This window comes from Coffea arabica, chromosome 5e (genome assembly GCF_036785885.1).
Source record: "Coffea arabica cultivar ET-39 chromosome 5e, Coffea Arabica ET-39 HiFi, whole genome shotgun sequence".
Lineage (NCBI taxonomy): Eukaryota > Viridiplantae > Streptophyta > Magnoliopsida > Gentianales > Rubiaceae > Coffea > Coffea arabica.
This window is the reverse complement of record NC_092318.1, coordinates 53,143,613-53,163,640: the sequence shown is the minus strand read 5'-3', so window position 1 is coordinate 53,163,640 and position 20,028 is coordinate 53,143,613. Positions and strand designations below refer to the sequence as shown.

Sequence of the window (20,028 nt, the reverse complement as noted above, 5' to 3'; positions counted from 1 at the left end):
GCGAAATTGTGACAGCTTGTTAGTCGTAAATCAATAAGAGGGTGCAAAAATACATTCGCAAAAAATGGCCTATTTTTGGTTGCGTGCAAATTGCAATTCCTTAAGATGTGATAGAAAGAGATCTTAAAAAATGATCATTTTATGCTTCACACGGGCAATTTCCAGTTTACTTGGAGAAAATCCCATCATGGGACTCCAGATCACAGGTAAAAATAATATTTTCATACGTTCTTTATTCCATAGTATAATGCTATTTTACGTATCTCACGAGAACCACCTAGAAAATACTCAGTATTGATCCCTGTGCCGATGGAAGAAAAAAGAAAATACAACGTTGGTTTCGTTCTGTTGTTTGGGTGACAGACATTCATTGTGTAATTGGGTTTTATCCGCAAAGGTAAGCCGTAAGCCCAGGCCTGGTCACATAACTATTATTCCTCTTTTTTTCTTCTCTTGAAAGAAGAACAAAGTGTGGGAAAGAGGAATGCACATATAATACGAGAATCTCTACACTCCTGAATACTAACTAAGCTATTTTCAATTCATCATTGTATTAAAAAATACACTCTTCAAATCACACTACAATTTAGTCAATAAACAATATTTGATTTCTTTTTTATGGTTTGTGAATTGTGTCAATGTAACAATAATTCCCTTAATGATTGGTGATATAAATGCAACGAGGAACATAGAGGCTACTACAATTATGTATATTGAGAAACAGAAAAAACTTCCGTCTAGCTACAACTGCATCAAAGGTTAATCTTGTTTTTGGAGATTTTTGGCTTGTAACTGTAATTTCTTTTACTTTTTTTTTTCCCTATCTAGATATGGTTTTTTTTTTTTTTTTTTTAAACAGGTCAGTAAAGTGGAATGGGCTGCACAAGTAGGAAAATTTGAATGTTGGGTGGTGGGTTAGTGATATAACAACATAGGCTGGTCCAACTCCATGTTAAGATTCATGAGCTTGGGCTCCCATTCCATCGTCAAATCTAATATTTCTTGTGAAGATTTCTGCACGCCAGCCACAAGCTCTCGCAGGAAATCTGTAGTGAATTTTAATCCTTGTCTTGAAAGCAAATATGATTTAAGTCGTGGCAGAGTAGAGTAAATTTGAAGCCACAGATGAGGCACCCACAATCTTTAAGTACAGAACAGAGAGGAAAACTAGAGACCATTCAAGTTTCTAGAGAGATTGATTACTAACTAATCATGATAGATATCTGATCACGGGAGAGGAAGAAAGCGTTGAAGCATATGATATAGCCGACCTCAAATTCTAAAATTGCAACCAACCATGGAAAACTGGAACTTTCACGAAATCTAATCATCATCATCAACGCACCAAAGAGTAGGTATTTAATTACAGAGAACAAGTCAAATAGCCATACCAACCCGATATATAATACTACTACAGTACTACTCTCTCTATAAAAAAAAAAAAAAATGGATTACTTACATGATAATTTTAAAAAATAAAATAGAGTCCCTGAAGCCAATATAGCAGCAACAAAAATTCTGACCTAACTACTCCACAATAAATTCCCTATGTAATAAAGGGCCACTAGTAGTAGTACAATCAGCTTCCATCGCAATGTGCCTGTCAATAGCCCGTCGGATAGTTGCAGCTCCCATACTCTGCAGTACAAATTTTCCATCAATACACACATAATTATCCGGAATCAAATTGGAGAATCAACCAATAATTACATTGCTAATTATTTAAGTATCCATCATTTGAGCAATTAAAGGTGGCTAAAAAGTATAGCACACGGGTGAATATAATCAGGTTCATAAATTAATAATGCAATATATTCATTAGCACCCCCATGAAAAAGCAAATCCCCCCTCCTTCCTTTTTTTTTTAAAAAAATTACTACTAGTATAGTATTTTGAAGAGAACTTACTGGGAGATTGAGAGACCACGTAGGCTGCACCCCCAAAATAACAGGACCCACTTCTTCGTGCTTTCTTCTGATAATAGCTATTGAAAGCGTATGATGCGTGGGCCACAAGGGTGTTCGGATTGTAACACGTGGCACCGCGCTGAATGGGACGGCAATCAGCAGCTCCTTCCCCACAAGCATAATCCAGTGCGTCCTTCAACTTCTCCTCCCCAGCATCTCCACTCGCCACGCACCAAGTCTGGCCCGCGCTGCTGGGGGAAAAATCACCACCGCTGGATGTGGACGGAGGCTTCGTCGCCACCCGACTCGTGTTCGACGGCGAAGCCGTGGGTGCCCTGGCCAAGGCCTCCAGCGTCAGCGGAACATCGTAAACTTTCTGCTCGCTCGGATAAAAGAGCCCATAATTCCTCTCGGAGGTGGGCCCCGTCTTCTGATTCTCATTGAACAGAGCAAACAAGTAGACGTTGAGCGGCTCGTCGGGTCTCAAAGGGGTCCCACCACCCGCAAGCACCCTGCGCACCAGGTTCCCGTTGTACGACGCCGCATTCTGCTGGCTTGCACCCACTTCATTTTCGTCCCCCTTGGACGGCCACCCGGTTTCGGACACCACGACTTTGACGTCTTTAAAACCCACCGCATTCATCGCTGCGAAAACGGCGTCGAGTTGGGCCTCGAACAGGCTCTTGTAGACCAGCCCGTTATTCGGGTCTGTTACGCCTTTATTGTTGCGAAACAAGGCGTAGTCCAACGAAATCGTGTCCGTGTTCGCCGTGTAAGCGAAGAACGGATACGCATTGACCATGACATACGAACCGGTTTGTTTCAAGAAGTTCAGCATCGGTTTGATCACCGGCTCCATCAGCTCCGACTTGAACGAACCGGAGGACGATGGGTACGAGGTTTGCAGTGCGCTGAGAGCAATGGGGGAAGATATCTTGATGGCGGAAACGTTGTACTTAACCAGCGAAGAGTAGACGTTTTTCATGGCGGGTACGAGGAAAGGAGTGGTGTTCTTGGGGTCCGCGAAAACTTCGTTCCCGACGGCAATGGCTTCGATGAGAGTTTTGGGGTAGTAAGCAAGGATGTTGGACTGCACCCACGAGTCAGTGTAGGATTGGCCGGCAGCGGCGGAGGAAAGCTGTTCGTTGGGAAGTGCAACGGTGACTGAGATGCCGGAACCGGGGAGGGCTGAGAGGACATTGGAGTCTGTGTCGTAGAGCTTGACTTTAGTGAGGCCTTGGGCTTTGAGAAGCTGGACGACTTGGGGCGGGGATGGGAGGTCGTTGGCAACACGGCCGTAGTTGATGGCAATGGAGCCGCCGGCGGAGAGGGTGGAGGGGAGGGAAGAGAGGGAGATGAGGGAGAGGAGGAGGAGGAGGAGGAGGAGGTGCGGGGCGGAGGGAGTTGCCATGATGCTCTGGATCTTTGGTACGCAGAGCATCGAGGAAAGAATCTAAGGGGAGATTTCTTTTCGGTGTTACAAGTATTTGGTTCTAGTTCTATGGTGGTTTTATAGATAGAAGTGCATGGAACTTGCTAAGTTTACTTACCGTTGTGGTATATTTGGGCGGGGGGAATTCAGGTAAAATAAAAGGATCGTGGAGTTAGTGGGGAAGTGTGTGTGGGAACGTAAAGATGATAAGAGGGCCGAATGGGAATGGGAATGGGAGATGAGATGAGATGAGGAGGTGGAATATTGGGACAACGTGGCCAATTATTGATGATTGATCTCATCCAAATTGTAAAAATGGACTTGATAAAATAAAGTAAATTTTTTATCCCAAATATATATTATTATTGTTCTTTAGTAGATTTGATTTGGCATTGATGTATTTATTTTTGAATTCTTGTCCTCTATTAGGCCTTACCCCATGAAATTGCCCGAATGTAAGCACACTGTCAAGTTGCAAATTTTACAACGAAAAATCAGAATTGGAAAGAGAAAAAAAAAAAGAAACTCTTACATTGCCTTACCTTGGAACTCACCTTCGTTTAAGTTCTCAAATTTGGAAAACGATTTCAAAAGTTTATTGGTCAGTGGTAGTTTACAAAGAGTACTTAGTTACCTTGGAAGTATGAATTGGTAAGATTATGTGGTGCCCAAGTGGACGTGTGGAGTCGAGGCTGGTGTCACCCACAAATTCTCTGTCGCTGCTATTTTGAGCTCCCCTAACTTTTCCAGACAAAAAAATATATTGGGTAAAAATAACGGTGCCGGGTCAAAGAAAAGTATGATATTGGGTAAAATGTCGCAATCTTGTTGGCCTACTTCCTTCCTCGAAGAGAAAAAATAAATGCCTCCCCATGCTAGCAGTAGTATTTGGGGTTTAGGATCAATCGAGTGTTTATTCCATGCCAGTAGTAGTATTTTTTTAAGAAGTGCAAGTGAAATGTTGGGTCATTTTACCATAGTAAACATAAAAAAAAAACAAAATTGTCATGTCTAATGTAACTCTCTTCTAACAGACTAGTTTTTAAATGAATTAGTAACAAATAAAAATCAGGTGCCACAGCAGTAGTAGTTTGAGAAGGGATCATTTTCTATCGAATGCCAAATTCTGGTGACTCTTGATGCCTAAAAGCTAAAATACAAAAATTATTAAAGGATATTTATCAAGCAAATGAACTAGCCGTCCTTTTAACTTCTGGAATTACTCATTAATGTACATGCTTACAACCTATAGTTGTATGGTTTCCACCTTATGGACAAAATGGCAATTCATGATGATCTTGTTGAAATTATCTGATTTCACCAAATATGAACGTTGGACTCGATCACTTGCCAGCTGTGATTGGCGTTTCGCAAGAGAGTCTTATTATAACTTCAGTTGATGCTGGCCCAGGTCAGGTCATGTCACTGTACGGATGGAGGCGCCGCGCTACCATTTTTCTAATTGCGTAACGGCCCAAAATCTGTCGCACGGGAAATTAAGTCAGAGTCTGCAGCCTCGGAGATTTAGCATGTTAAGTTATCGAACTCTTGACTGTACTTTGATGAATATGAATGCTATTAGTGACATTCAAGACGAATTATAAGCTACAATTCAGAGTGAGAAAAGTGGCATATGCTAGTGGTGCCCCGAAATCATAATCCTACTGCTATTGCTCCGTTTTTCCTTGCTTTCATATTTCAAGTTGTACATACGTCTCCATCAAGTCATTGCTTCGAGGGAATAACAAATCTTTACTAGGGGGTGTTATCGAGTTTGAGTAGCACCATATTCAAACTCGAACTCGATCACAGTCAGTGCTACTCGAGCTCGAACTTGAACTCGAACGAGTAAATAAATTTAGACTCGAGCTCGACTCGATAAAATAAAATTAAACTCGAACTCGACTCGTTTGAGCTCGAGTAAATATCAAACCCGATTTACTTGAGTTCGAGATCGAGTTTTAATTAAACCTATAAATTTTTTCTCAAAATATATAATATAAATATAATATGAAAACTCGATTAAGCTTGTCGAGCACTCGAATATTTATTTTTGGAGCTCGAACTCGACTTGTTGAATGTAACAAGTAGATCGAGCTCGAGCTCGGTCTCGGTCAAAGCTACTCGCGAGCGACTTGACTTGATTGCACCCCTAATCTCTATCCTTGGAAAGGGATTCTTCATCAAAAAAAATTTCACACTTTTCGTGAACACATATTTCAATCATCTTTTTACCTCACATATATCAAATCGCTACAATACATTTTTTATTACAGAAACTCTAAAAAATGCAATCTAAACACGATAGCAAGAAGAACACGAGCCAGATAGAGGGAAACAAGTAGACCTGTTCGATCAATTCCAGAAAATAAGCCACTCGGTTGGTACTATATGAGGATTGAGGTCGTTTGGTTGAGAATGTAGTAATACGTAATGGACCCTTTTTATTAGCAGAAAACACGATACTAACGACTAACGTAGGAGGACCTCGAGGCCTCCACCCAAAAGAATAAAAAACCGTAGGAGGACCATTGCTTTGTTTAAGGCGCGTCTGTATCCACCAAAACAGGGATTTCAAGGTTTTCGTCAACTACTAAAACCTACGTGGACTTTATCAAACAAAAGCCTGAAGATCATACGTGGTAATTGGTAAACTAATCACTACTAACCATTCCGACAATCAGACGTAACTCATCACATACAAAAACATATTCCGAGAAGAAGGATGAGAACAGGCCAAATCTCGACAAAGCCAAATCTTGTGTCTCCAGTTTTAACCGTTGCTTTCGTCCTTCATATACAACGGGATGCAACCAAGACTGATAATTATTGGGAATGGGAATGCGTTAGGGCTCCAGCAGCCAATCAGGAATTTCGGCATGACATTGGCAGTGGAGAGATAATGACATTTTAATGGATAATATCATCATAAGCAGTTGTGCTTGCGTAGATTTTTCTCAGAGGTTAAATGAATCGGGATGAGGGGCAGGAGATGGACCGCTCCTCAGTTGTTCACGGCCAAGATTTGTGCTTGTGTGGATTTTTCTCTTTCTGTTTTGGGTCAGAGGTTAAATGAATCCGGATGAGGGCCAGGAACGGTCATCAGATGGACCGCTTCTGAGCTGTTTACGATCAAGATTTGGTCCCCAAAAATTGTACAGTCCAGATCACTTCTTGTATCTCGTTTTTAACAACGTGTGTGGGGTTCATAAAAATTTTTCTAAAGTTATACGTTATACAAACAAAGTTACACCGTATGCAAATAAAATTACGCGGTGTGCAAAATATACAACCATTTCTGCCCGTGGTCCAATGAATCCATACTCCTCTGTCTAAATCAATACTTTATCCGATTATCATTATTCATTACTCATGACACATGAAAATTTCTACAGTCCCTTTAAAACCATTCCCTCAAATCAATATTGCTCCATATTTTTGAATAATTCAAACTACAATAATAAGATTCAAAAACACTTATATACCATCTAACGATGAATTTGACTTGAAAATATAATACCCAAAAGAAACAAACGGCAGAAGAATCTCAGGTAGTATAGATCACCACAATGCATCGAACTTGTGGAATAAAGACGGAGGCTTTTTTTATTTTCTTTTTTTTTTTGGAAAAAACCTGGCAAGGCAATTACGGTTTAGTCTGTATTGTGCATTATACCAATTGAGTTTTTCTTGGAAAACATAATTTATTGTGTATTACTGTCTCAGACAGGAGAAACATGATTAGATTATGCTTGTTCTTTATTGTACCTCAAAATCCGGATGAGATAGATAATTTACAATTTTAACACTTTTCGACCTGAAATAAAGATATCCCGTCAGCATGGCTCTCCAAAACCGTAGAATTTTCACGAAAAAGGGAACTCATTTTCTATCTTTTAAGCTTAGAAGTCATCTCCTAAATGAATCAAGTGATTGATTATAGAAAATCTCCTGCCTTTCTTCCTTTGGCGTTGTCTGACCACACTTTATCCCAAAGTCGGTAGAGGCAGTTGAGAAAATGTGATTTCAGTTTAATGCTTTCGCCAGAAGTGGTGTGGTGAATTACTCCACGACTTGCCATAGGAAGCAATTCGTGTAGTCCTGTGATGATCCTATCAAGTCTAAACTCTCCATCAGTTGGTGGGCCTTTCCCTGGCCAGTATTTCTTTCTACACAAATTCGTATTCCTTTTGTCACCTTCGAATGCTTTCCGAATAGTAGGTGCAACTCATATCCCAGAGAAGTTGGACAACGCTCCTTCTGGATTAATTATTTTTGAGAATATTTTTGAAAAATTTTACTGTAACAGCGTATATGAAAAATTTTTACTCTAAATATTTAATATATTATATGAATGAAATTTTTTTGACTTATTTTTATTTGTGCATTACTGTAGTGTTGTATTTGAAAAATTTATTTTTGAAAAAAAATAGCCAATCAGTTTTTTAGATTGTGAGTGCATGGTAAAGTGAAAATCAATATAAGGATGTAGATGTATGCTTTGATATTTATGCGTTTTCTTGCGTAAGCCTTTTTGAGTATTGAATAACAAAAAGCTACACTTGTGCAAATACGTAGGTGATAGGTCGGCCGAGATTGTGGCCTCTGCTCCTTCAATCATCATTTGATCAACCACCAAAACAAGACAGTGGCTAGTGTGCGGGGGATTCATTGAAATTCAGGCATGTCGGCCTACTTAGTGCCTAAGCTAACAACCCAATGGGTCGGCATTGCTCTTGGATATCGATAAGCGGCTGCACCTAATGCTGCCAGGTTATGCTACTACTAGTTTACTATCTTTTACCTGTTTGGCAAACAAGTTTTTAATTAAATTTGCCTGTAACAACTTTAAAAATAGTTATTTTTAAAAAAACTTCAAAAAATTTAAACTATATATACTTTAAAATATCCAAAAATTTACACATTTCAAATATATATTTTTTACAATTTATACAGTAAGTTATAGTAAAATTTTAGATAAACATCCAAAAAAAAACTCATTTGTCATATGGGACCCAAGATTTGAATTTTTTTTCAAAAAAATTTCCCTTTTTGGTGAAATCTGGCATGGTTGGCAAGCATAGGCAGGTAAAAAGGAATGGTTGGTTTTCAACTATTGCTAACTACTAAAGCGTGCGTGACTTTGATTGAGCGGATGATCACCAATGCCTTTTGTGTTTGTGGCAAAGTCAATCGAAGTTCTGCGCTTTTGGGGTTGGGAAGGAGGAGTAGGTAACGGTTAACGGGCCTTGTCGCAAGTACACGCACGCTTTTGTGTTGAGAATTTAATCCATACTTACGGATAACTCCCATGGGTGGACAACAATTGGTCCATTAAGTAAAGCCTTGTTCACCTTTGGATTAGTTATAGCAAAAATTAATTACTAAAATTGACACTAGAGAACAATTAGAATTAGTAAAAGCTAATCTTTTATTGACTATAGATTTTAGCCTTTTTTGGTTCGTAAAAGAAATTTATATTTTAATACAAACGCAAACAAGAACATTTTAAAAACTGCAGAATCTATAATCAACTACAATAATCCATCACGAACAAGAGCAGGAGTTTTTTTAAAACAATTATTTTTGTTTAACGAGCAAAGTTCAAGCATTATAAAGAAAAATGGGGAATCGATAGGATTTGAGAGTCGAACCAGGTAACTGCAGCATGAAAGAGCCCTTCGGTATTTACATTAGTGTGATTTCAACAAAAAATTGTTACTTGAGTCAACATGTTTCAAAGAACGTTAGAGCTCATTGGGGAAGTTGAAAAGAATTCGTGCGGAGATTCTAAGAAATTGGGCTTTTCGTGGCGCACCGACACATCCTAATTGGGCCAGTTGATATGATGATTGCTTTTCTTGGAGAAACGACACATCCTACTTGGGCCAGTTGATATGATGATTAAGTCCAAATAGCATCTTACACGGGCCAGGGCCCTATGCACATTTTGATTCCCCGTGAACAGTCGAAATGTCATGCGACAGTACAAACCTTTTTAGATAACCAATCTCGCCCATTGATCATGTTCAGCCCCACTACATCTTAGCCGTCCAATTAACCCAATTTCACCCAAAATTCACTTCAACATTTGGCAGTGCCCGCTTCTCCCCGAAGTTTCTACATCAGCGGCGGCCAATTCAACGGCGTCAACAGCGGCTGTAATTGGAGGAGGAGCTGGAAAATGTCAGGCGTCACTACTCAAGAGGAAGATAAGAAGCCCTCTGAGCAACACATTAACCTCAAAGTCAAGGGACAGGTCTCCTATTATTTTGGCTTTTGTATTTTTCTGAATGTTTTATGTTTCATAATCTCTGTCTTCTAGCATGGTATAACTCCGTTTAAGGGGTTTCTTTGTTTTCCATTTTCTTTCTTAAACAGTTAACGCGTGTAAAATGTTTGTCAGGGTTTCGTTTTTGTTTTGTAGTACTATGTTTCTAAAATTAAGTTATTTTTAGGAATTTGATTTTTCTTGTGTTATTCTCCGAATGTTTGTGGACTATTGTACATGGATCTGTGCCATGTTCGAGTTAAGGTTCCTAAGCTAAATTTCGCTTTATTACTTGGTGTTTTGGTGCTTCAATTTCCTGCTGGCATTTAAGCTCTTGGCTAACATGATCAAAATATCTGCATTAATTTTTTTTGGCCGTTGAACAAGTAGTCGATGACGGTGGTTTGTGTAGGATGGGAGCGAGGTGTTCTTCAGGATAAAGAGGAGCACACAGCTGAAGAAGCTCATTAATGCTTACTGCGAGAGACAATCTGTGGAACTGGGCTCCATGGTATTCTTGTTTGATGGCCAACGCCTCCAAGGGGAGCAGACTCCTGAGCAGGTTACTTTTCCTTCTTTCCTTTTAAGATGTCTTTCCAAGACACTACTGTTATGTAATTTGCAATCAATCCATTTAGTTTTGTTTACATTTTATTTTGTACACAGGTGAGTATGGAAGATGGTGATGAGATTGATGCTATGCTGCACCAGACTGGAGGTGCCTTTGCCTAAGCGTTGATATGATGGGGAATCTGGAAGGCTTGATGATATTGTAAATTTGTAATATTAAAAAGTGAGATGTTACTTTTAACCTTGAGGGCTTTTATATGTATCTATATATTAGTAGTTGATGATGGATGCTAGAGGTGCTGTTCTGGATTTTTGACGTTATGACATATAGTTACCACGTTTGGTAATTATCTTTTAGATTCGATGCTTTTTCATCAGTGTTTCAGATTTTTCTTCATTTTTGTTGTTGTTGTTGTTGTTTTCCCTTGGCATGGTGCAGTTTTTAACTTGTGATTATGTTCTTCTCGTTTGTTCGCCTGTTCTAGGGATGAGGGCAGATGCATATTTCCGTCAGCAAGCTTCTCCGGAAGCTAGCTATTAGATCAAAAGCAAAGGTGTTGTTGGTACAATTTCAATGGTTACCGGATTCTGGGAGACTGAGCGACCTAAACTAACTGCTTGCAGTCCTGGGAAGGAGATGTAAATTGAGCGACCTAATGTCCTATTGCAAGATGTAAATTGAGCATCATATCATAGGTTGTCATCATAGATTTGTTGGAATGAAGACGTCTGACCACACTAGTCATGGTAATTGGAATGAAGCCCTGTTCTGTTCTGTTCTGTTCTGTAAAGTACAGAACGAGACAATTTATTAGAGGAGAATGGTTTCTAGGTCAATAATTCTGAAGGCTCAAAAAAGTCCTTCGCAGCTATTGTGATTCGGGTGGGGGTTACATTGCAGACTTCTAGGATAAGCATTTTCTTGAGCAGTAACGACTCTGCTTCGTACCGGCTTCATTGTATCAATGGAATGTAGTTGCTGGGAACACCATTTGCATATTTGTTTTAGTACCAATCTTGACTGCTTCATAACCTTGGAACACCATCTACATCTTCCATTTGGATTGGAAGTTGTTATAAAAAAAAATATTATACTATAGTGATGCGACATATGTAAAATAGAAATGTCTTAAACAACAAAATGGTAACGCCTATTTAATCCAAATCATTCATAAGGGTTTCATTCAATTTTTCTACGTCTTTCACTTCTCTTATTTTCTTCTCTCTTGTAAGTTGTCATCTTGTCTCTTTTCTTCTTCGTTTTTTTCCTTTTTTGTTTTTTTTTTTCAAGTCTAAACTCTCAAACAAGCGCAAGAGTCGTTCTCATTGACGAGAAAGGACCTTCTGCGGATTGCCAAGTTAAGGCCAGGAGAAGAACAAAATCCTTTTTGAAGAGAAAAGAGAAAAAAAAAAAGAAGAAAAAAAAAATAGAAGGTGGACAGGAAATAGGAATGGAAGAAAGATGGGGACAAAAAAGAAAAAAAAATGCTACATCCCTATGATTGGGAAAAGAAAACTGCTTAATAATATATTATAGAGTATTTGTGTAAAATAAATGTATCGAAATAATAGTGCAGTAGAGCTGGTTAGGGAATTATAGGTATACTTACTCGCGCATGGTAGTAGATTCACAGTTACGAGTTGGTGGAACAAGTGCATATACTACTGATCCTCAAGTAATGCTATACATACGACCGTTGACCGGGGGCATAACGATCTTGTTCAGTAGTTCACAGGTCATTAAGGCTTGGTGGTGCGGGCGGTCAAGGGTTCGAACCTTGCCTCCTATAAAATTTGTCACAATATGTGATGGTTTTCACATCGAGTCCCCTCCTCCTATAAGAATTCCTTGTTTGGATTCCATTTCTCTTCAAAAAAATTTTTTTTTTAATGTTTTTCCTGAATATATTTTTTAATTACTTTTTTTTATCTCACATACATTAAATCGTTATAATATTTTTTTCTACAAAAACTCCAATAAATAATAATTCAAACGAATTACGAAAAACAACCAACAAAAGGCTATGACAAAAAGATTGTTCTCGTTACCCTCTTGAAGTACTCTGTTTGGATTAACCATTTTTCTAAAAATAAGTTTTTCAAATATAATGTTACAGTAATACATAATAATTCAAAAAACATCTCATCCATATAATATATCAAATATTTCAAAAAATTTTTATAGTAAAATTTGTTCATATGCACTACTACAGTAAAATTTTCAAAAATACCCAAAAAAACAGCTAATCCAAATGGAGTAAAAAAGGGGAAAAAAGAAATGGAGAAAATTTAAAATTCGAAAATCTAAAAAAAATAAAATAAAATTAGAGACATAAGCCACGTAATGGCACAAGCGAACTTTTAAAGAAGTCACATGCCTCAGATGTACATACGAAGGCGAAGAAGAAGAGGGAAAGGTGGAAGTGACTCAAAAGCTGAGAGAGAGTAATGGAGGAAGAAAGGAAATGCAAAGCTCCCAGGAGGCAATGGGCTGCCGCTCTAGTCTCCATCTTTGCCTTCTTCCACCTCCTCCCTTTCTCTGAATCTTCAAACCTTTCCCGTTACAGAGAAGCTCTTTCAAAAAGCCTCCTTTATTTCGAAGCGCAACGTTCCGGTCACTTGCCTTACAATCAGAGAGTCCCTTGGCGACACCATTCTGGCCTCACCGACGGTTTGGAACAAGGGGTTCGTACGACCACAATCTCACCTTCTTCTTCTTCTTCTTTTTTCTTCCGTCACATTCTACTTATTATGATCATATACGGTATAGCATGTAATTGGAACATTACTTAAGATTTTCTTGTACACTTTTTTCATGTATATATATATATATAAAAAAAAAATAGGCGGACTTGGTAGGAGGTTACTATGATGCAGGGGACAACGTTAAGTTTGGTTTGCCAATGGCCTTTACCATTACGATGCTTTCCTGGAGCGTCCTACAATACGGGGAAGAGATTGCGGCCGCGGGCGAGTATCGCCACGCGCTTGAAGCAATCAAATGGGGGACTGACTATTTCATCAAAGCACATTCTCAGCCTCATGTCTTGTGGGTTCAGGTAATTTATACCCATTTTTACTGCACCCAATTACTATTAAAAAATAAGTGACGACGAAGCAAGCGATTCAAATTTCAAACTGTTTTTCTTTTTAAGCAAAGAAATTATGCCCATGTTGAAAAAATTATGGACTTGTCTAAAGTCTATATGTAGCAAGACATGCTAAGTCATATCAAATGTTCCCTCACGCGCCGCATTCTGCCCCGAAGAAATTGCTCCAATCACGCCGGAGACGTGATTTTATTCATTCACACCATAGATTTTTTGCGTGGGTCCAAATCTTTTCTGGTCAAATATTTGTGCAAACAAACTGTTTTTGTCCTAGGCATGTCAAGTTAACGTTGATCCTTCAGGTGGGTGACGGGGACACGGATCACTACTGTTGGCAAAGACCGGAGGACATGACGACGTCCCGAAGAGCTCACAAGATTGACGAGGATCATCCGGGTTCGGACGTCGCCGGAGAAACGGCGGCTGCAATGGCGGCAGCATCCATTGCGTTCAGGAGAACCAATCCTCGTTACTCCCACCTTCTCTTGGATCATGCGCAACAAGTAAGTTGAGTTCAGATAGTTAATGAGGTTGTTATAACTTGTTAGTTAGAGGGATAGGTACGTGGGGTTTGATTGATCTTCACTAGATTAGATTCAACTAATTACGTACACAATTCAGACTATAATCTATACCCGCACGCGAATTCAATTCAATTCAGACTGCTTGAATAGAATATCTTTGTGCCATGCCATCAGATGATAGCGACCAACCAAACTGAACTAAAGGAGAATGTCTGATTAATATAAGTAATAGTAGTATAAGTATTTCTTTTGGAGGTACCGTTCAGCTAATCAAAGACTTAGGTTTGATTAAATTTGTTGCGCAGTTGTTTGAGTTTGGTGACAAGTATAGAGGGAAATACGATAGCAGCGTAGGAGCGGCGAAGGGGTACTATCCGTCGGTGAGTGGTTACATGGATGAGTTGTTGTGGGGAGCATTGTGGCTGTATAAGGCCACCGACAGGGCAGATTATTTGAATTATGCAATTGGAAAGGCTCAATTTTTCGGTGGGATCACTTGGGCCATGCAAGAATTCAGCTGGGATGTCAAGTATGCTGGTGTCCAGGTTATTGCTGCCATGGTAAACTTGCTTTTCCCTCTTCCCATTTTTTCCACTGCCTCATCCAAGACCAACACACTTTAGTTATGGCTCTTTTTAGTCTCTTTATAGTTGCCTTTTTCCCATTTCGTGTTTCACTGCATCGTTTCTTTTGCTTTCATTTCAGAAATCAACCAACACACTTTAGTTTAAGGTTTAAGGTTTTACACGTACAGAGCCACCACTGTGGTTAAATCATCATTTGATTAAAATGATGATGATGATATGGTGGTGCCTCCAGCCCCATGCAGACCTGCCCATCCGCCGCCACTAATTTTACTGTTAGGTGTTCAATAATTTGGGAAGGACAAAAGGATGACCCCTCCGACCTCGAGAATCCAATAATCCAAAAGATTTCATGTCTTTCTCTGCTATCCACCAAATTATTTGAGCGGCAGATAGTAGTAGATTGGGGTAATGAGTGCAAGACAGAATTAGGAAAGAAAGCAATTAAAACGTCACATTATTATTGTTAGATTCATGCACAAGGTTCGCACAGATTCCATGACGGTGGGGAAGAATTAGTTGTTCTCAGGGTCCGTTTGTTTCGGTGCAAAATATTTTCCGAAAAAATCTTTTCCAAAATTTTCCAGATGCAATTAGACCACTGAAAACCTTTTTTTTTGGGAAAATGATTTGCATCCTCTAGTGGAAAACAACTTACACAATAGATCTTTAGAAGTTATTTTTTCCACTTGCCATGAGTTATGAACCTAATATTCCAAACTGCCTATTCGTATGTATTACCACTGCATATTCTTATGGAACCTTGCTTTCAAGTTTGGAAAAGAATCAGTTTATGCCTTTAAGAATGATAAACAGAGTACTTGCAGATATTCTGTCGAAGTGATATTTTAAAAGTTAACCAAACATCGGCAAATCATGAAACATCAAAATATTTTCATGGAAAATGTCTTTCACTGAAAATATTTTCTCATGGAAAACATTTTACATCGAAACAAACAGACCCTCAGTATGATGATAACGGGGTCAATTTGCTAATGGCCCCATTTGGATCCCAGACTGGGTCGATTTGCAAATGGGGATTTCATCCCTTATTCAACAATACTGCATTGAAGGTAAAAATTAGAAATTATTTTCCTTTTTGTAACTGATGAAGCTTAATGGGGATTGTGATTTATGCACTGGGCAGCACTAAATACAACAACAAATCAATACTTGAATAAAATTGAAAATACTTTTCCCTGTTTAATGGCTTTTCTACAATTTATCCATACGTTTCCTTTCATGCAGCTGGGAATGAAAAAAAAGCACGAAGAACACAGTCAGATTCTCCAAGAATACCGCTTCAAAGCAGAATACTACATCTGTGCCTGCCTGAACAAGAACAATATAACCAATATACATCGCACCCCAGGTGGTCTCCTCTACATCCGCCAATGGAACAACATGCAGTATGTTTCATCTGCAACATTTTTGCTTATGGCCTACTCTGATCATCTCCGAGCTGCCAATCAAAAGCTCAATTGCCACGGAGGAGTCTTAGTGGGTCCAGATGATGTATCATCCTTCGCGAAATCACAGGTTGATTACATCCTAGGCTCTAATCCGATGGCCATCAGCTACTTGGTTGGCTACGGTTCAAGGTACCCCCAGAGGGTGCATCACAGAGGTGCATCCATGGAGTCTTATCGGAATAACGAGGGATTTATCGGATGCACACAAGGTTATGATAACTGGTATGGACGCCAGGAATCAAATCCTAATGTCCTGGTGGGAGCACTGGTAGGTGGACCAGATATTAAGGACCAATTTAGAGATGGTAGGGAAAATTATGTGCAGACAGAAGCCTGCACTTATAATACTGCGCCTCTTGTTGGAGTTTTTGCTAACCTGCATGCATTAGAACAGAAGAATACTAGTCACGTTTTTGATCCTCCGTTAATTGCTTCAAGCTAGAGACCATGTACAGTAGAGGAGTCAAAAGACAATCAAGGTGCCATTATCCCACCTCAAATAATCTTTGCAGATTTGAAAAAAAACCAAATGATATAGGAAAAAAAGAAAAGAGTGACAAATCTTGTGTGAAATTTTGGTGTTCAACATCCTTGTATTTTCCTCCAATTTGACTTGGAGATCATTATCATTTTCTATGCTATACTTTGAGCAAAGGGCTACTCGAATACAATGGGTTCCACTTGCAATTCACCACCTTCAATTTCTACCACTACCCAACAATTCTGAAGCATTAGAACAATCTCAAAAGTTAAAGACAAGCATGAACTTCCTTTTACCAGCTTTAGAAAAAAAAAAGAAAAAAAAGAAAAGGGCTAAGTAACCAGATAACTACTCAAGATTACTGGTATCATTTCTAAATCGTCATTCACCACCTTCAACTTTCTCAGAAATTTGACCAGATTTAAAGCCCGTTCAACAAACAGGGTTTTCTATATAAGCTGATGCATCCAACGATTAACATACACCAGACATGAGCAAAAATATAACATTTCTGGTTTTCTTTTGTTTCTCTCTCTCGATTCCTTGGTTAAATGAGCTGGAGTTGCTCTTGTTTCTTGGCTGGTGTTCAAGGTTGGAGAAGGTAAGAGAGGTTTTCTGTTTTTCCTTGTTGTTTCTCGGTTTTAGCCAACAGAGGAAGTGAATGGAACGTGGTTTGTTTTCCTTTCTTGTTTTCTCTCAGCCAACTAAGAATGAAGCACTAGCTTTGATTCTTCCATTAGTTCCTCCACTAGATATTAGTAATGCTTGGACACATGTGAAGGCAAGTATCTTCCACTTTTTCTTTTCTTTCTTTCTTTTTTTCTAATACCACAACATATTCTAAATAATACTAATGGTTTATGGTGTAAAACGGTTTTCTACAAACATGAGTGCCAAATAAATCCGACGGTTTAGTCCACTAATCTATGATCTCATTCCAAAAGAAAAAACCTCTCATGAAAAAAGCATTAACTGCCTATGTCTCTGCAGTCTGAACTAAATTTGCAACACTTCAAATTTTATTCATCCGCCAGGAGATTACAAGCTTTAACACAAGTTCGGCCACTAATGAAACTTCTGTTCTTCAAAGATCTGAATCACAATCAGTACTATGCTATGTATCTGCAGAACAGAGAACATTACATAAATGGAAGGACCAAACCAGAGAATTACACTAATGGATAAGACAGCAAATAAACAATTGCACGTTCAACTACATCGGATAAAGAAATGAAAACAGCACAATGAAGCATAGAATCTTATACACGAGCCTTGTATCCAACCCTCTTTCCTTCCTCCCAAATTCGATATCCTGTTTTAGTCACTACGTCATGTTTCAAGCCAGACAATTCTATTGCTTTGTGTCACATTTTAAATAAGACAATTTGCAATGACAATCTAGCTGCAGGAGACAATCTTAAATCTATTTCTCAAATCAATACGATTTCTTCTGTTCATCGTCATCCCCACTTATCTCATCTAACCTGAAATTTTACAAACATCATCCTGATATAATTTGTAGAGAAAAAAGGTCCAGCACTACCCTCACCAACCGCAAAACACATCACCATTTTACCTGTAGACACGTTATTAATGCTTTATCTACCTTCAAATGTGTGCTTCTGTGTCTGTGTTCACTTGTATGTAGAGAGATTAAAGCAGAAAAATAAAAGAAGCATGCCTCGAAGAATCTCTAAGATAACTGAAAGGATTCAGTCTTTGGGGCTGGATGATGACTAATAACCAACGGTGCTCGCAGAGCTCTGTGATTAGCGTCTCTTCGTTTCCGAGCCTCGTGCATTTCCTTTGTCTCAATTGCAACCAATCGTTTTACCTGATATGAACCAATACACATAACAGAAAGAATAGTAATGACTATTTGCAATCTTATTGAAGAATTGTCAGTTGCCAAACCAGAGTATGACCACATAAGACAAATATGTAGTTGGATCAAGCTAATTTCAGAACCTGCTGAAGCATTCCACGAACTGTAGGAGTATTTTTTCGCACAACTGTGCGGTTGCATTTGCGAAGGCGCAGCGCCTCTAATGTCCGCCTATGGAGCTCCCTGGTTCCAGGCATACCCCTAACAAGGGTTATGTAGAGCTTATCACTCCATTCAATTGGCACGCAAGCTTTAAAAGCCTTGAAAGCGCTCATTTCTTCCTGGTTGAGCAATGCTGTCCAGTTTCCAGATTGATCAGTAACTGAGTGTGGCTGTAACTTGGCAGGTCATAACATAAATTATCTTATTAAACCTAGCACTCAACAATAATCTGCTAGCCAAACAGGCAAAGCGAGAAAGAATTTGTTACCTAAGTGGTTAACAAAAAAGAAACTGCTTTGACATTTGAAACTCACAAGCAAATTAATGTGCTAGTAACTCTAGGGTGTTCATGAGCCTAATCAGTTGGACACTATGTTAAAGCTTGGATTAATTTTTCACGAGCATAATTTTGCAGAAAAGCTTTGCTTGGTTCTTCTATATGCAAATTCTCAAGTGTTATCCTTGTCAAGCAGAGCCTGAGCTTAAATAATTAAAAGGAGTAAGAAATCTTGCTCGCGTTAGATTTGATTACTTGACGAATCAATTTAGAACATATTGTCATTGAACAGAGCTCCAGTCTAGTATTGACAATTGAATAGCATGATTATGTTTTTCAGCTGTAGCTAAATCCAAGTGCCAATCACTTTAAACTTGACGTAAACCAAATAAAATCCATATGAGACTGGAAAAAGTTTAATTCCCCAAATTTCTAAACCTAGTAACTTGATAAAAAAATTTAAAAAAAAAGCGAAAAACTCTATAATCCAGAATATCCGTTTCACAAAAATCCCCAATCAAACAAGTTTATTCGGCTAAGCACAAAGACTCAATTTTTATTCACACCCCATGTTTACAAAGTAAGAGAAGCGCACAAATTTATTAGTGCATTGCGAATGCTGCTATATATGATGTAATTACTCTTGAACATCCGGATTAATAAAAGGGCAAGAAGAGTAGTACAAATGATGTTACCAAAGTGGTTTCCGAGTCCTGGGAGTTTCAGTTGGAGCAGAAGACGGGTGAGGTTTGTATTCCGGCTACAATGAAAAGTTTGAAAACTCGACTCCTGAGAGAAAATGGGCTCACTACTGAAAGGTCTTGGTCCCACCTGACTGAAATGGGTCGGACTAGAACTCAAATACTTACTTTTTCTTTTTTTATCCTACCATCCACCATACCTTTTTTTTTTTTTTTTTTTTTTCTTGAAGTAACCATCCACCATTCTTCGCAACCTTTTTAATTTTTATCTCTAATTGTGAGATATAAGATTTAAACTTAAATCCTTCCCTTCAATTCAAATTTTTAATTTGTGAATAATAATTTTCTTCACTAATATACGTCCAATAGCCGGAACACAAGATATGTCAGTATAATTGGAACCAGCAGTTGATTAAGATAGTTGATATATAATGAAAAAATATAAAAAAAAGTTATTTATACTTCCATTTTTTGTTAATCAGACACCCGCTATCATATTAATCATATAAATTTTATTTATTAGATTATATGATAAAACAAATGATGAAAATACAAATAATAAAAAATAAAGTGTAAATAACATTTTTCAAACATATACATAATAGCTAGGCAATATACATTGCGTAATTTACCCATCAAAAGCTACGAAGTA

At 38.5% G+C, this 20,028-nt stretch overlaps 4 protein-coding genes across 11 annotated transcripts; 2 read left to right on the top strand and 2 right to left on the bottom strand.

The window, feature by feature from the left end:
* Positions 1-1,312: 1,312 nt before the first annotated feature.
* Positions 1,313-3,387, bottom strand: LOC113688069 (glucan endo-1,3-beta-glucosidase 13-like). Its single transcript, XM_027205707.2, has 2 exons — positions 1,908-3,387; positions 1,313-1,638 (listed from the first exon to the last, which is right to left on the bottom strand). Exons 1-2 carry the CDS (start codon positions 3,346-3,348, stop codon positions 1,604-1,606), a joined length of 1,476 nt encoding a protein of 491 aa, XP_027061508.1. The 5' UTR covers positions 3,349-3,387; the 3' UTR covers positions 1,313-1,603.
* A 5,998-nt stretch (positions 3,388-9,385) lies between these two features.
* LOC113743506 (small ubiquitin-related modifier 1-like) lies at positions 9,386-11,179 on the top strand. 2 transcript variants are annotated; one of them, XR_011814604.1, is made up of 4 exons: positions 9,386-9,598; positions 10,023-10,172; positions 10,277-10,523; positions 10,666-11,179. XR_011814604.1 is itself a non-coding variant. In XM_027271552.2 (3 exons), the coding sequence occupies exons 1-3, from the start codon at positions 9,524-9,526 to the stop codon at positions 10,340-10,342; spliced, it is 291 nt and encodes a 96-aa protein (XP_027127353.1). In that variant the 5' UTR covers positions 9,386-9,523; the 3' UTR covers positions 10,343-10,537. The 2 variants fall into 2 exon arrangements, 1 of the variants encoding a protein (XP_027127353.1); XM_027271552.2 differs by lacking the exon at positions 10,666-11,179 and having other exon boundaries at positions 10,277-10,537.
* A 1,384-nt stretch (positions 11,180-12,563) lies between these two features.
* On the top strand, positions 12,564-16,564 carry LOC113688166 (endoglucanase 11). Its single transcript, XM_027205859.2, has 5 exons — positions 12,564-12,865; positions 13,027-13,239; positions 13,593-13,793; positions 14,120-14,374; positions 15,647-16,564. The coding sequence occupies exons 1-5, from the start codon at positions 12,629-12,631 to the stop codon at positions 16,310-16,312; spliced, it is 1,572 nt and encodes a 523-aa protein (XP_027061660.2). The 5' UTR covers positions 12,564-12,628; the 3' UTR covers positions 16,313-16,564.
* Positions 15,553-19,531, bottom strand: LOC113688167 (uncharacterized). Of its 7 annotated transcripts, none has more exons than XM_027205871.2 (4): positions 19,371-19,531; positions 18,320-18,531; positions 18,033-18,185; positions 15,553-16,246 (listed from the first exon to the last, which is right to left on the bottom strand). In XM_027205871.2, exons 2-3 carry the CDS (start codon positions 18,509-18,511, stop codon positions 18,045-18,047), a joined length of 333 nt encoding a protein of 110 aa, XP_027061672.2. In that variant the 5' UTR covers positions 18,512-18,531; positions 19,371-19,531; the 3' UTR covers positions 15,553-16,246; positions 18,033-18,044. The 7 variants fall into 7 exon arrangements, with proteins under 7 accessions (XP_027061672.2, XP_071905428.1, XP_027061662.2 ...); XM_072049327.1 differs by lacking the exon at positions 15,553-16,246 and adding an exon at positions 17,128-17,473 and having other exon boundaries at positions 19,359-19,530; XM_027205861.2 differs by lacking the exon at positions 15,553-16,246 and adding an exon at positions 17,128-17,473 and having other exon boundaries at positions 19,371-19,530.
* Positions 19,532-20,028: the final 497 nt, after the last annotated feature.

What these genes read in the sequence shown, in the direction of transcription:
- LOC113688069 (XM_027205707.2), bottom strand. Translation starts at nt 3,348, where the DNA reads ATGCTCTGCGTACCAAAGATCCAGAGCATCATGGCAACTCCCTCCGCC. An exon ending in CGTGGTCTCTCAATCTCCCA is followed by an intron (nt 1,639 to 1,907) that starts GTAAGTTCTCTT and finishes TTTGTACTGCAG; the next exon opens with AGTATGGGAGCTGCAACTAT.
- LOC113743506 (XM_027271552.2), top strand. Translation starts at nt 9,524, where the DNA reads ATGTCAGGCGTCACTACTCAAGAGGAAGATAAGAAGCCCTCTGAGCAA. An exon ending in ACCTCAAAGTCAAGGGACAG is followed by an intron (nt 9,599 to 10,022) that starts GTCTCCTATTAT and finishes TGGTTTGTGTAG; the next exon opens with GATGGGAGCGAGGTGTTCTT. An exon ending in GGGAGCAGACTCCTGAGCAG is followed by an intron (nt 10,173 to 10,276) that starts GTTACTTTTCCT and finishes TTTTGTACACAG; the next exon opens with GTGAGTATGGAAGATGGTGA.
- LOC113688166 (XM_027205859.2), top strand. Translation starts at nt 12,629, where the DNA reads ATGGAGGAAGAAAGGAAATGCAAAGCTCCCAGGAGGCAATGGGCTGCC. An exon ending in TCTTGGATCATGCGCAACAA is followed by an intron (nt 13,794 to 14,119) that starts GTAAGTTGAGTT and finishes TTTGTTGCGCAG; the next exon opens with TTGTTTGAGTTTGGTGACAA. An exon ending in TCCAGGTTATTGCTGCCATG is followed by an intron (nt 14,375 to 15,646) that starts GTAAACTTGCTT and finishes CCTTTCATGCAG; the next exon opens with CTGGGAATGAAAAAAAAGCA.
- LOC113688167 (XM_027205871.2), bottom strand. Translation starts at nt 18,511, where the DNA reads ATGAGCGCTTTCAAGGCTTTTAAAGCTTGCGTGCCAATTGAATGGAGT. An exon ending in TTCGTGGAATGCTTCAGCAG is followed by an intron (nt 18,186 to 18,319) that starts GTTCTGAAATTA and finishes GGTTCATATCAG; the next exon opens with GTAAAACGATTGGTTGCAAT.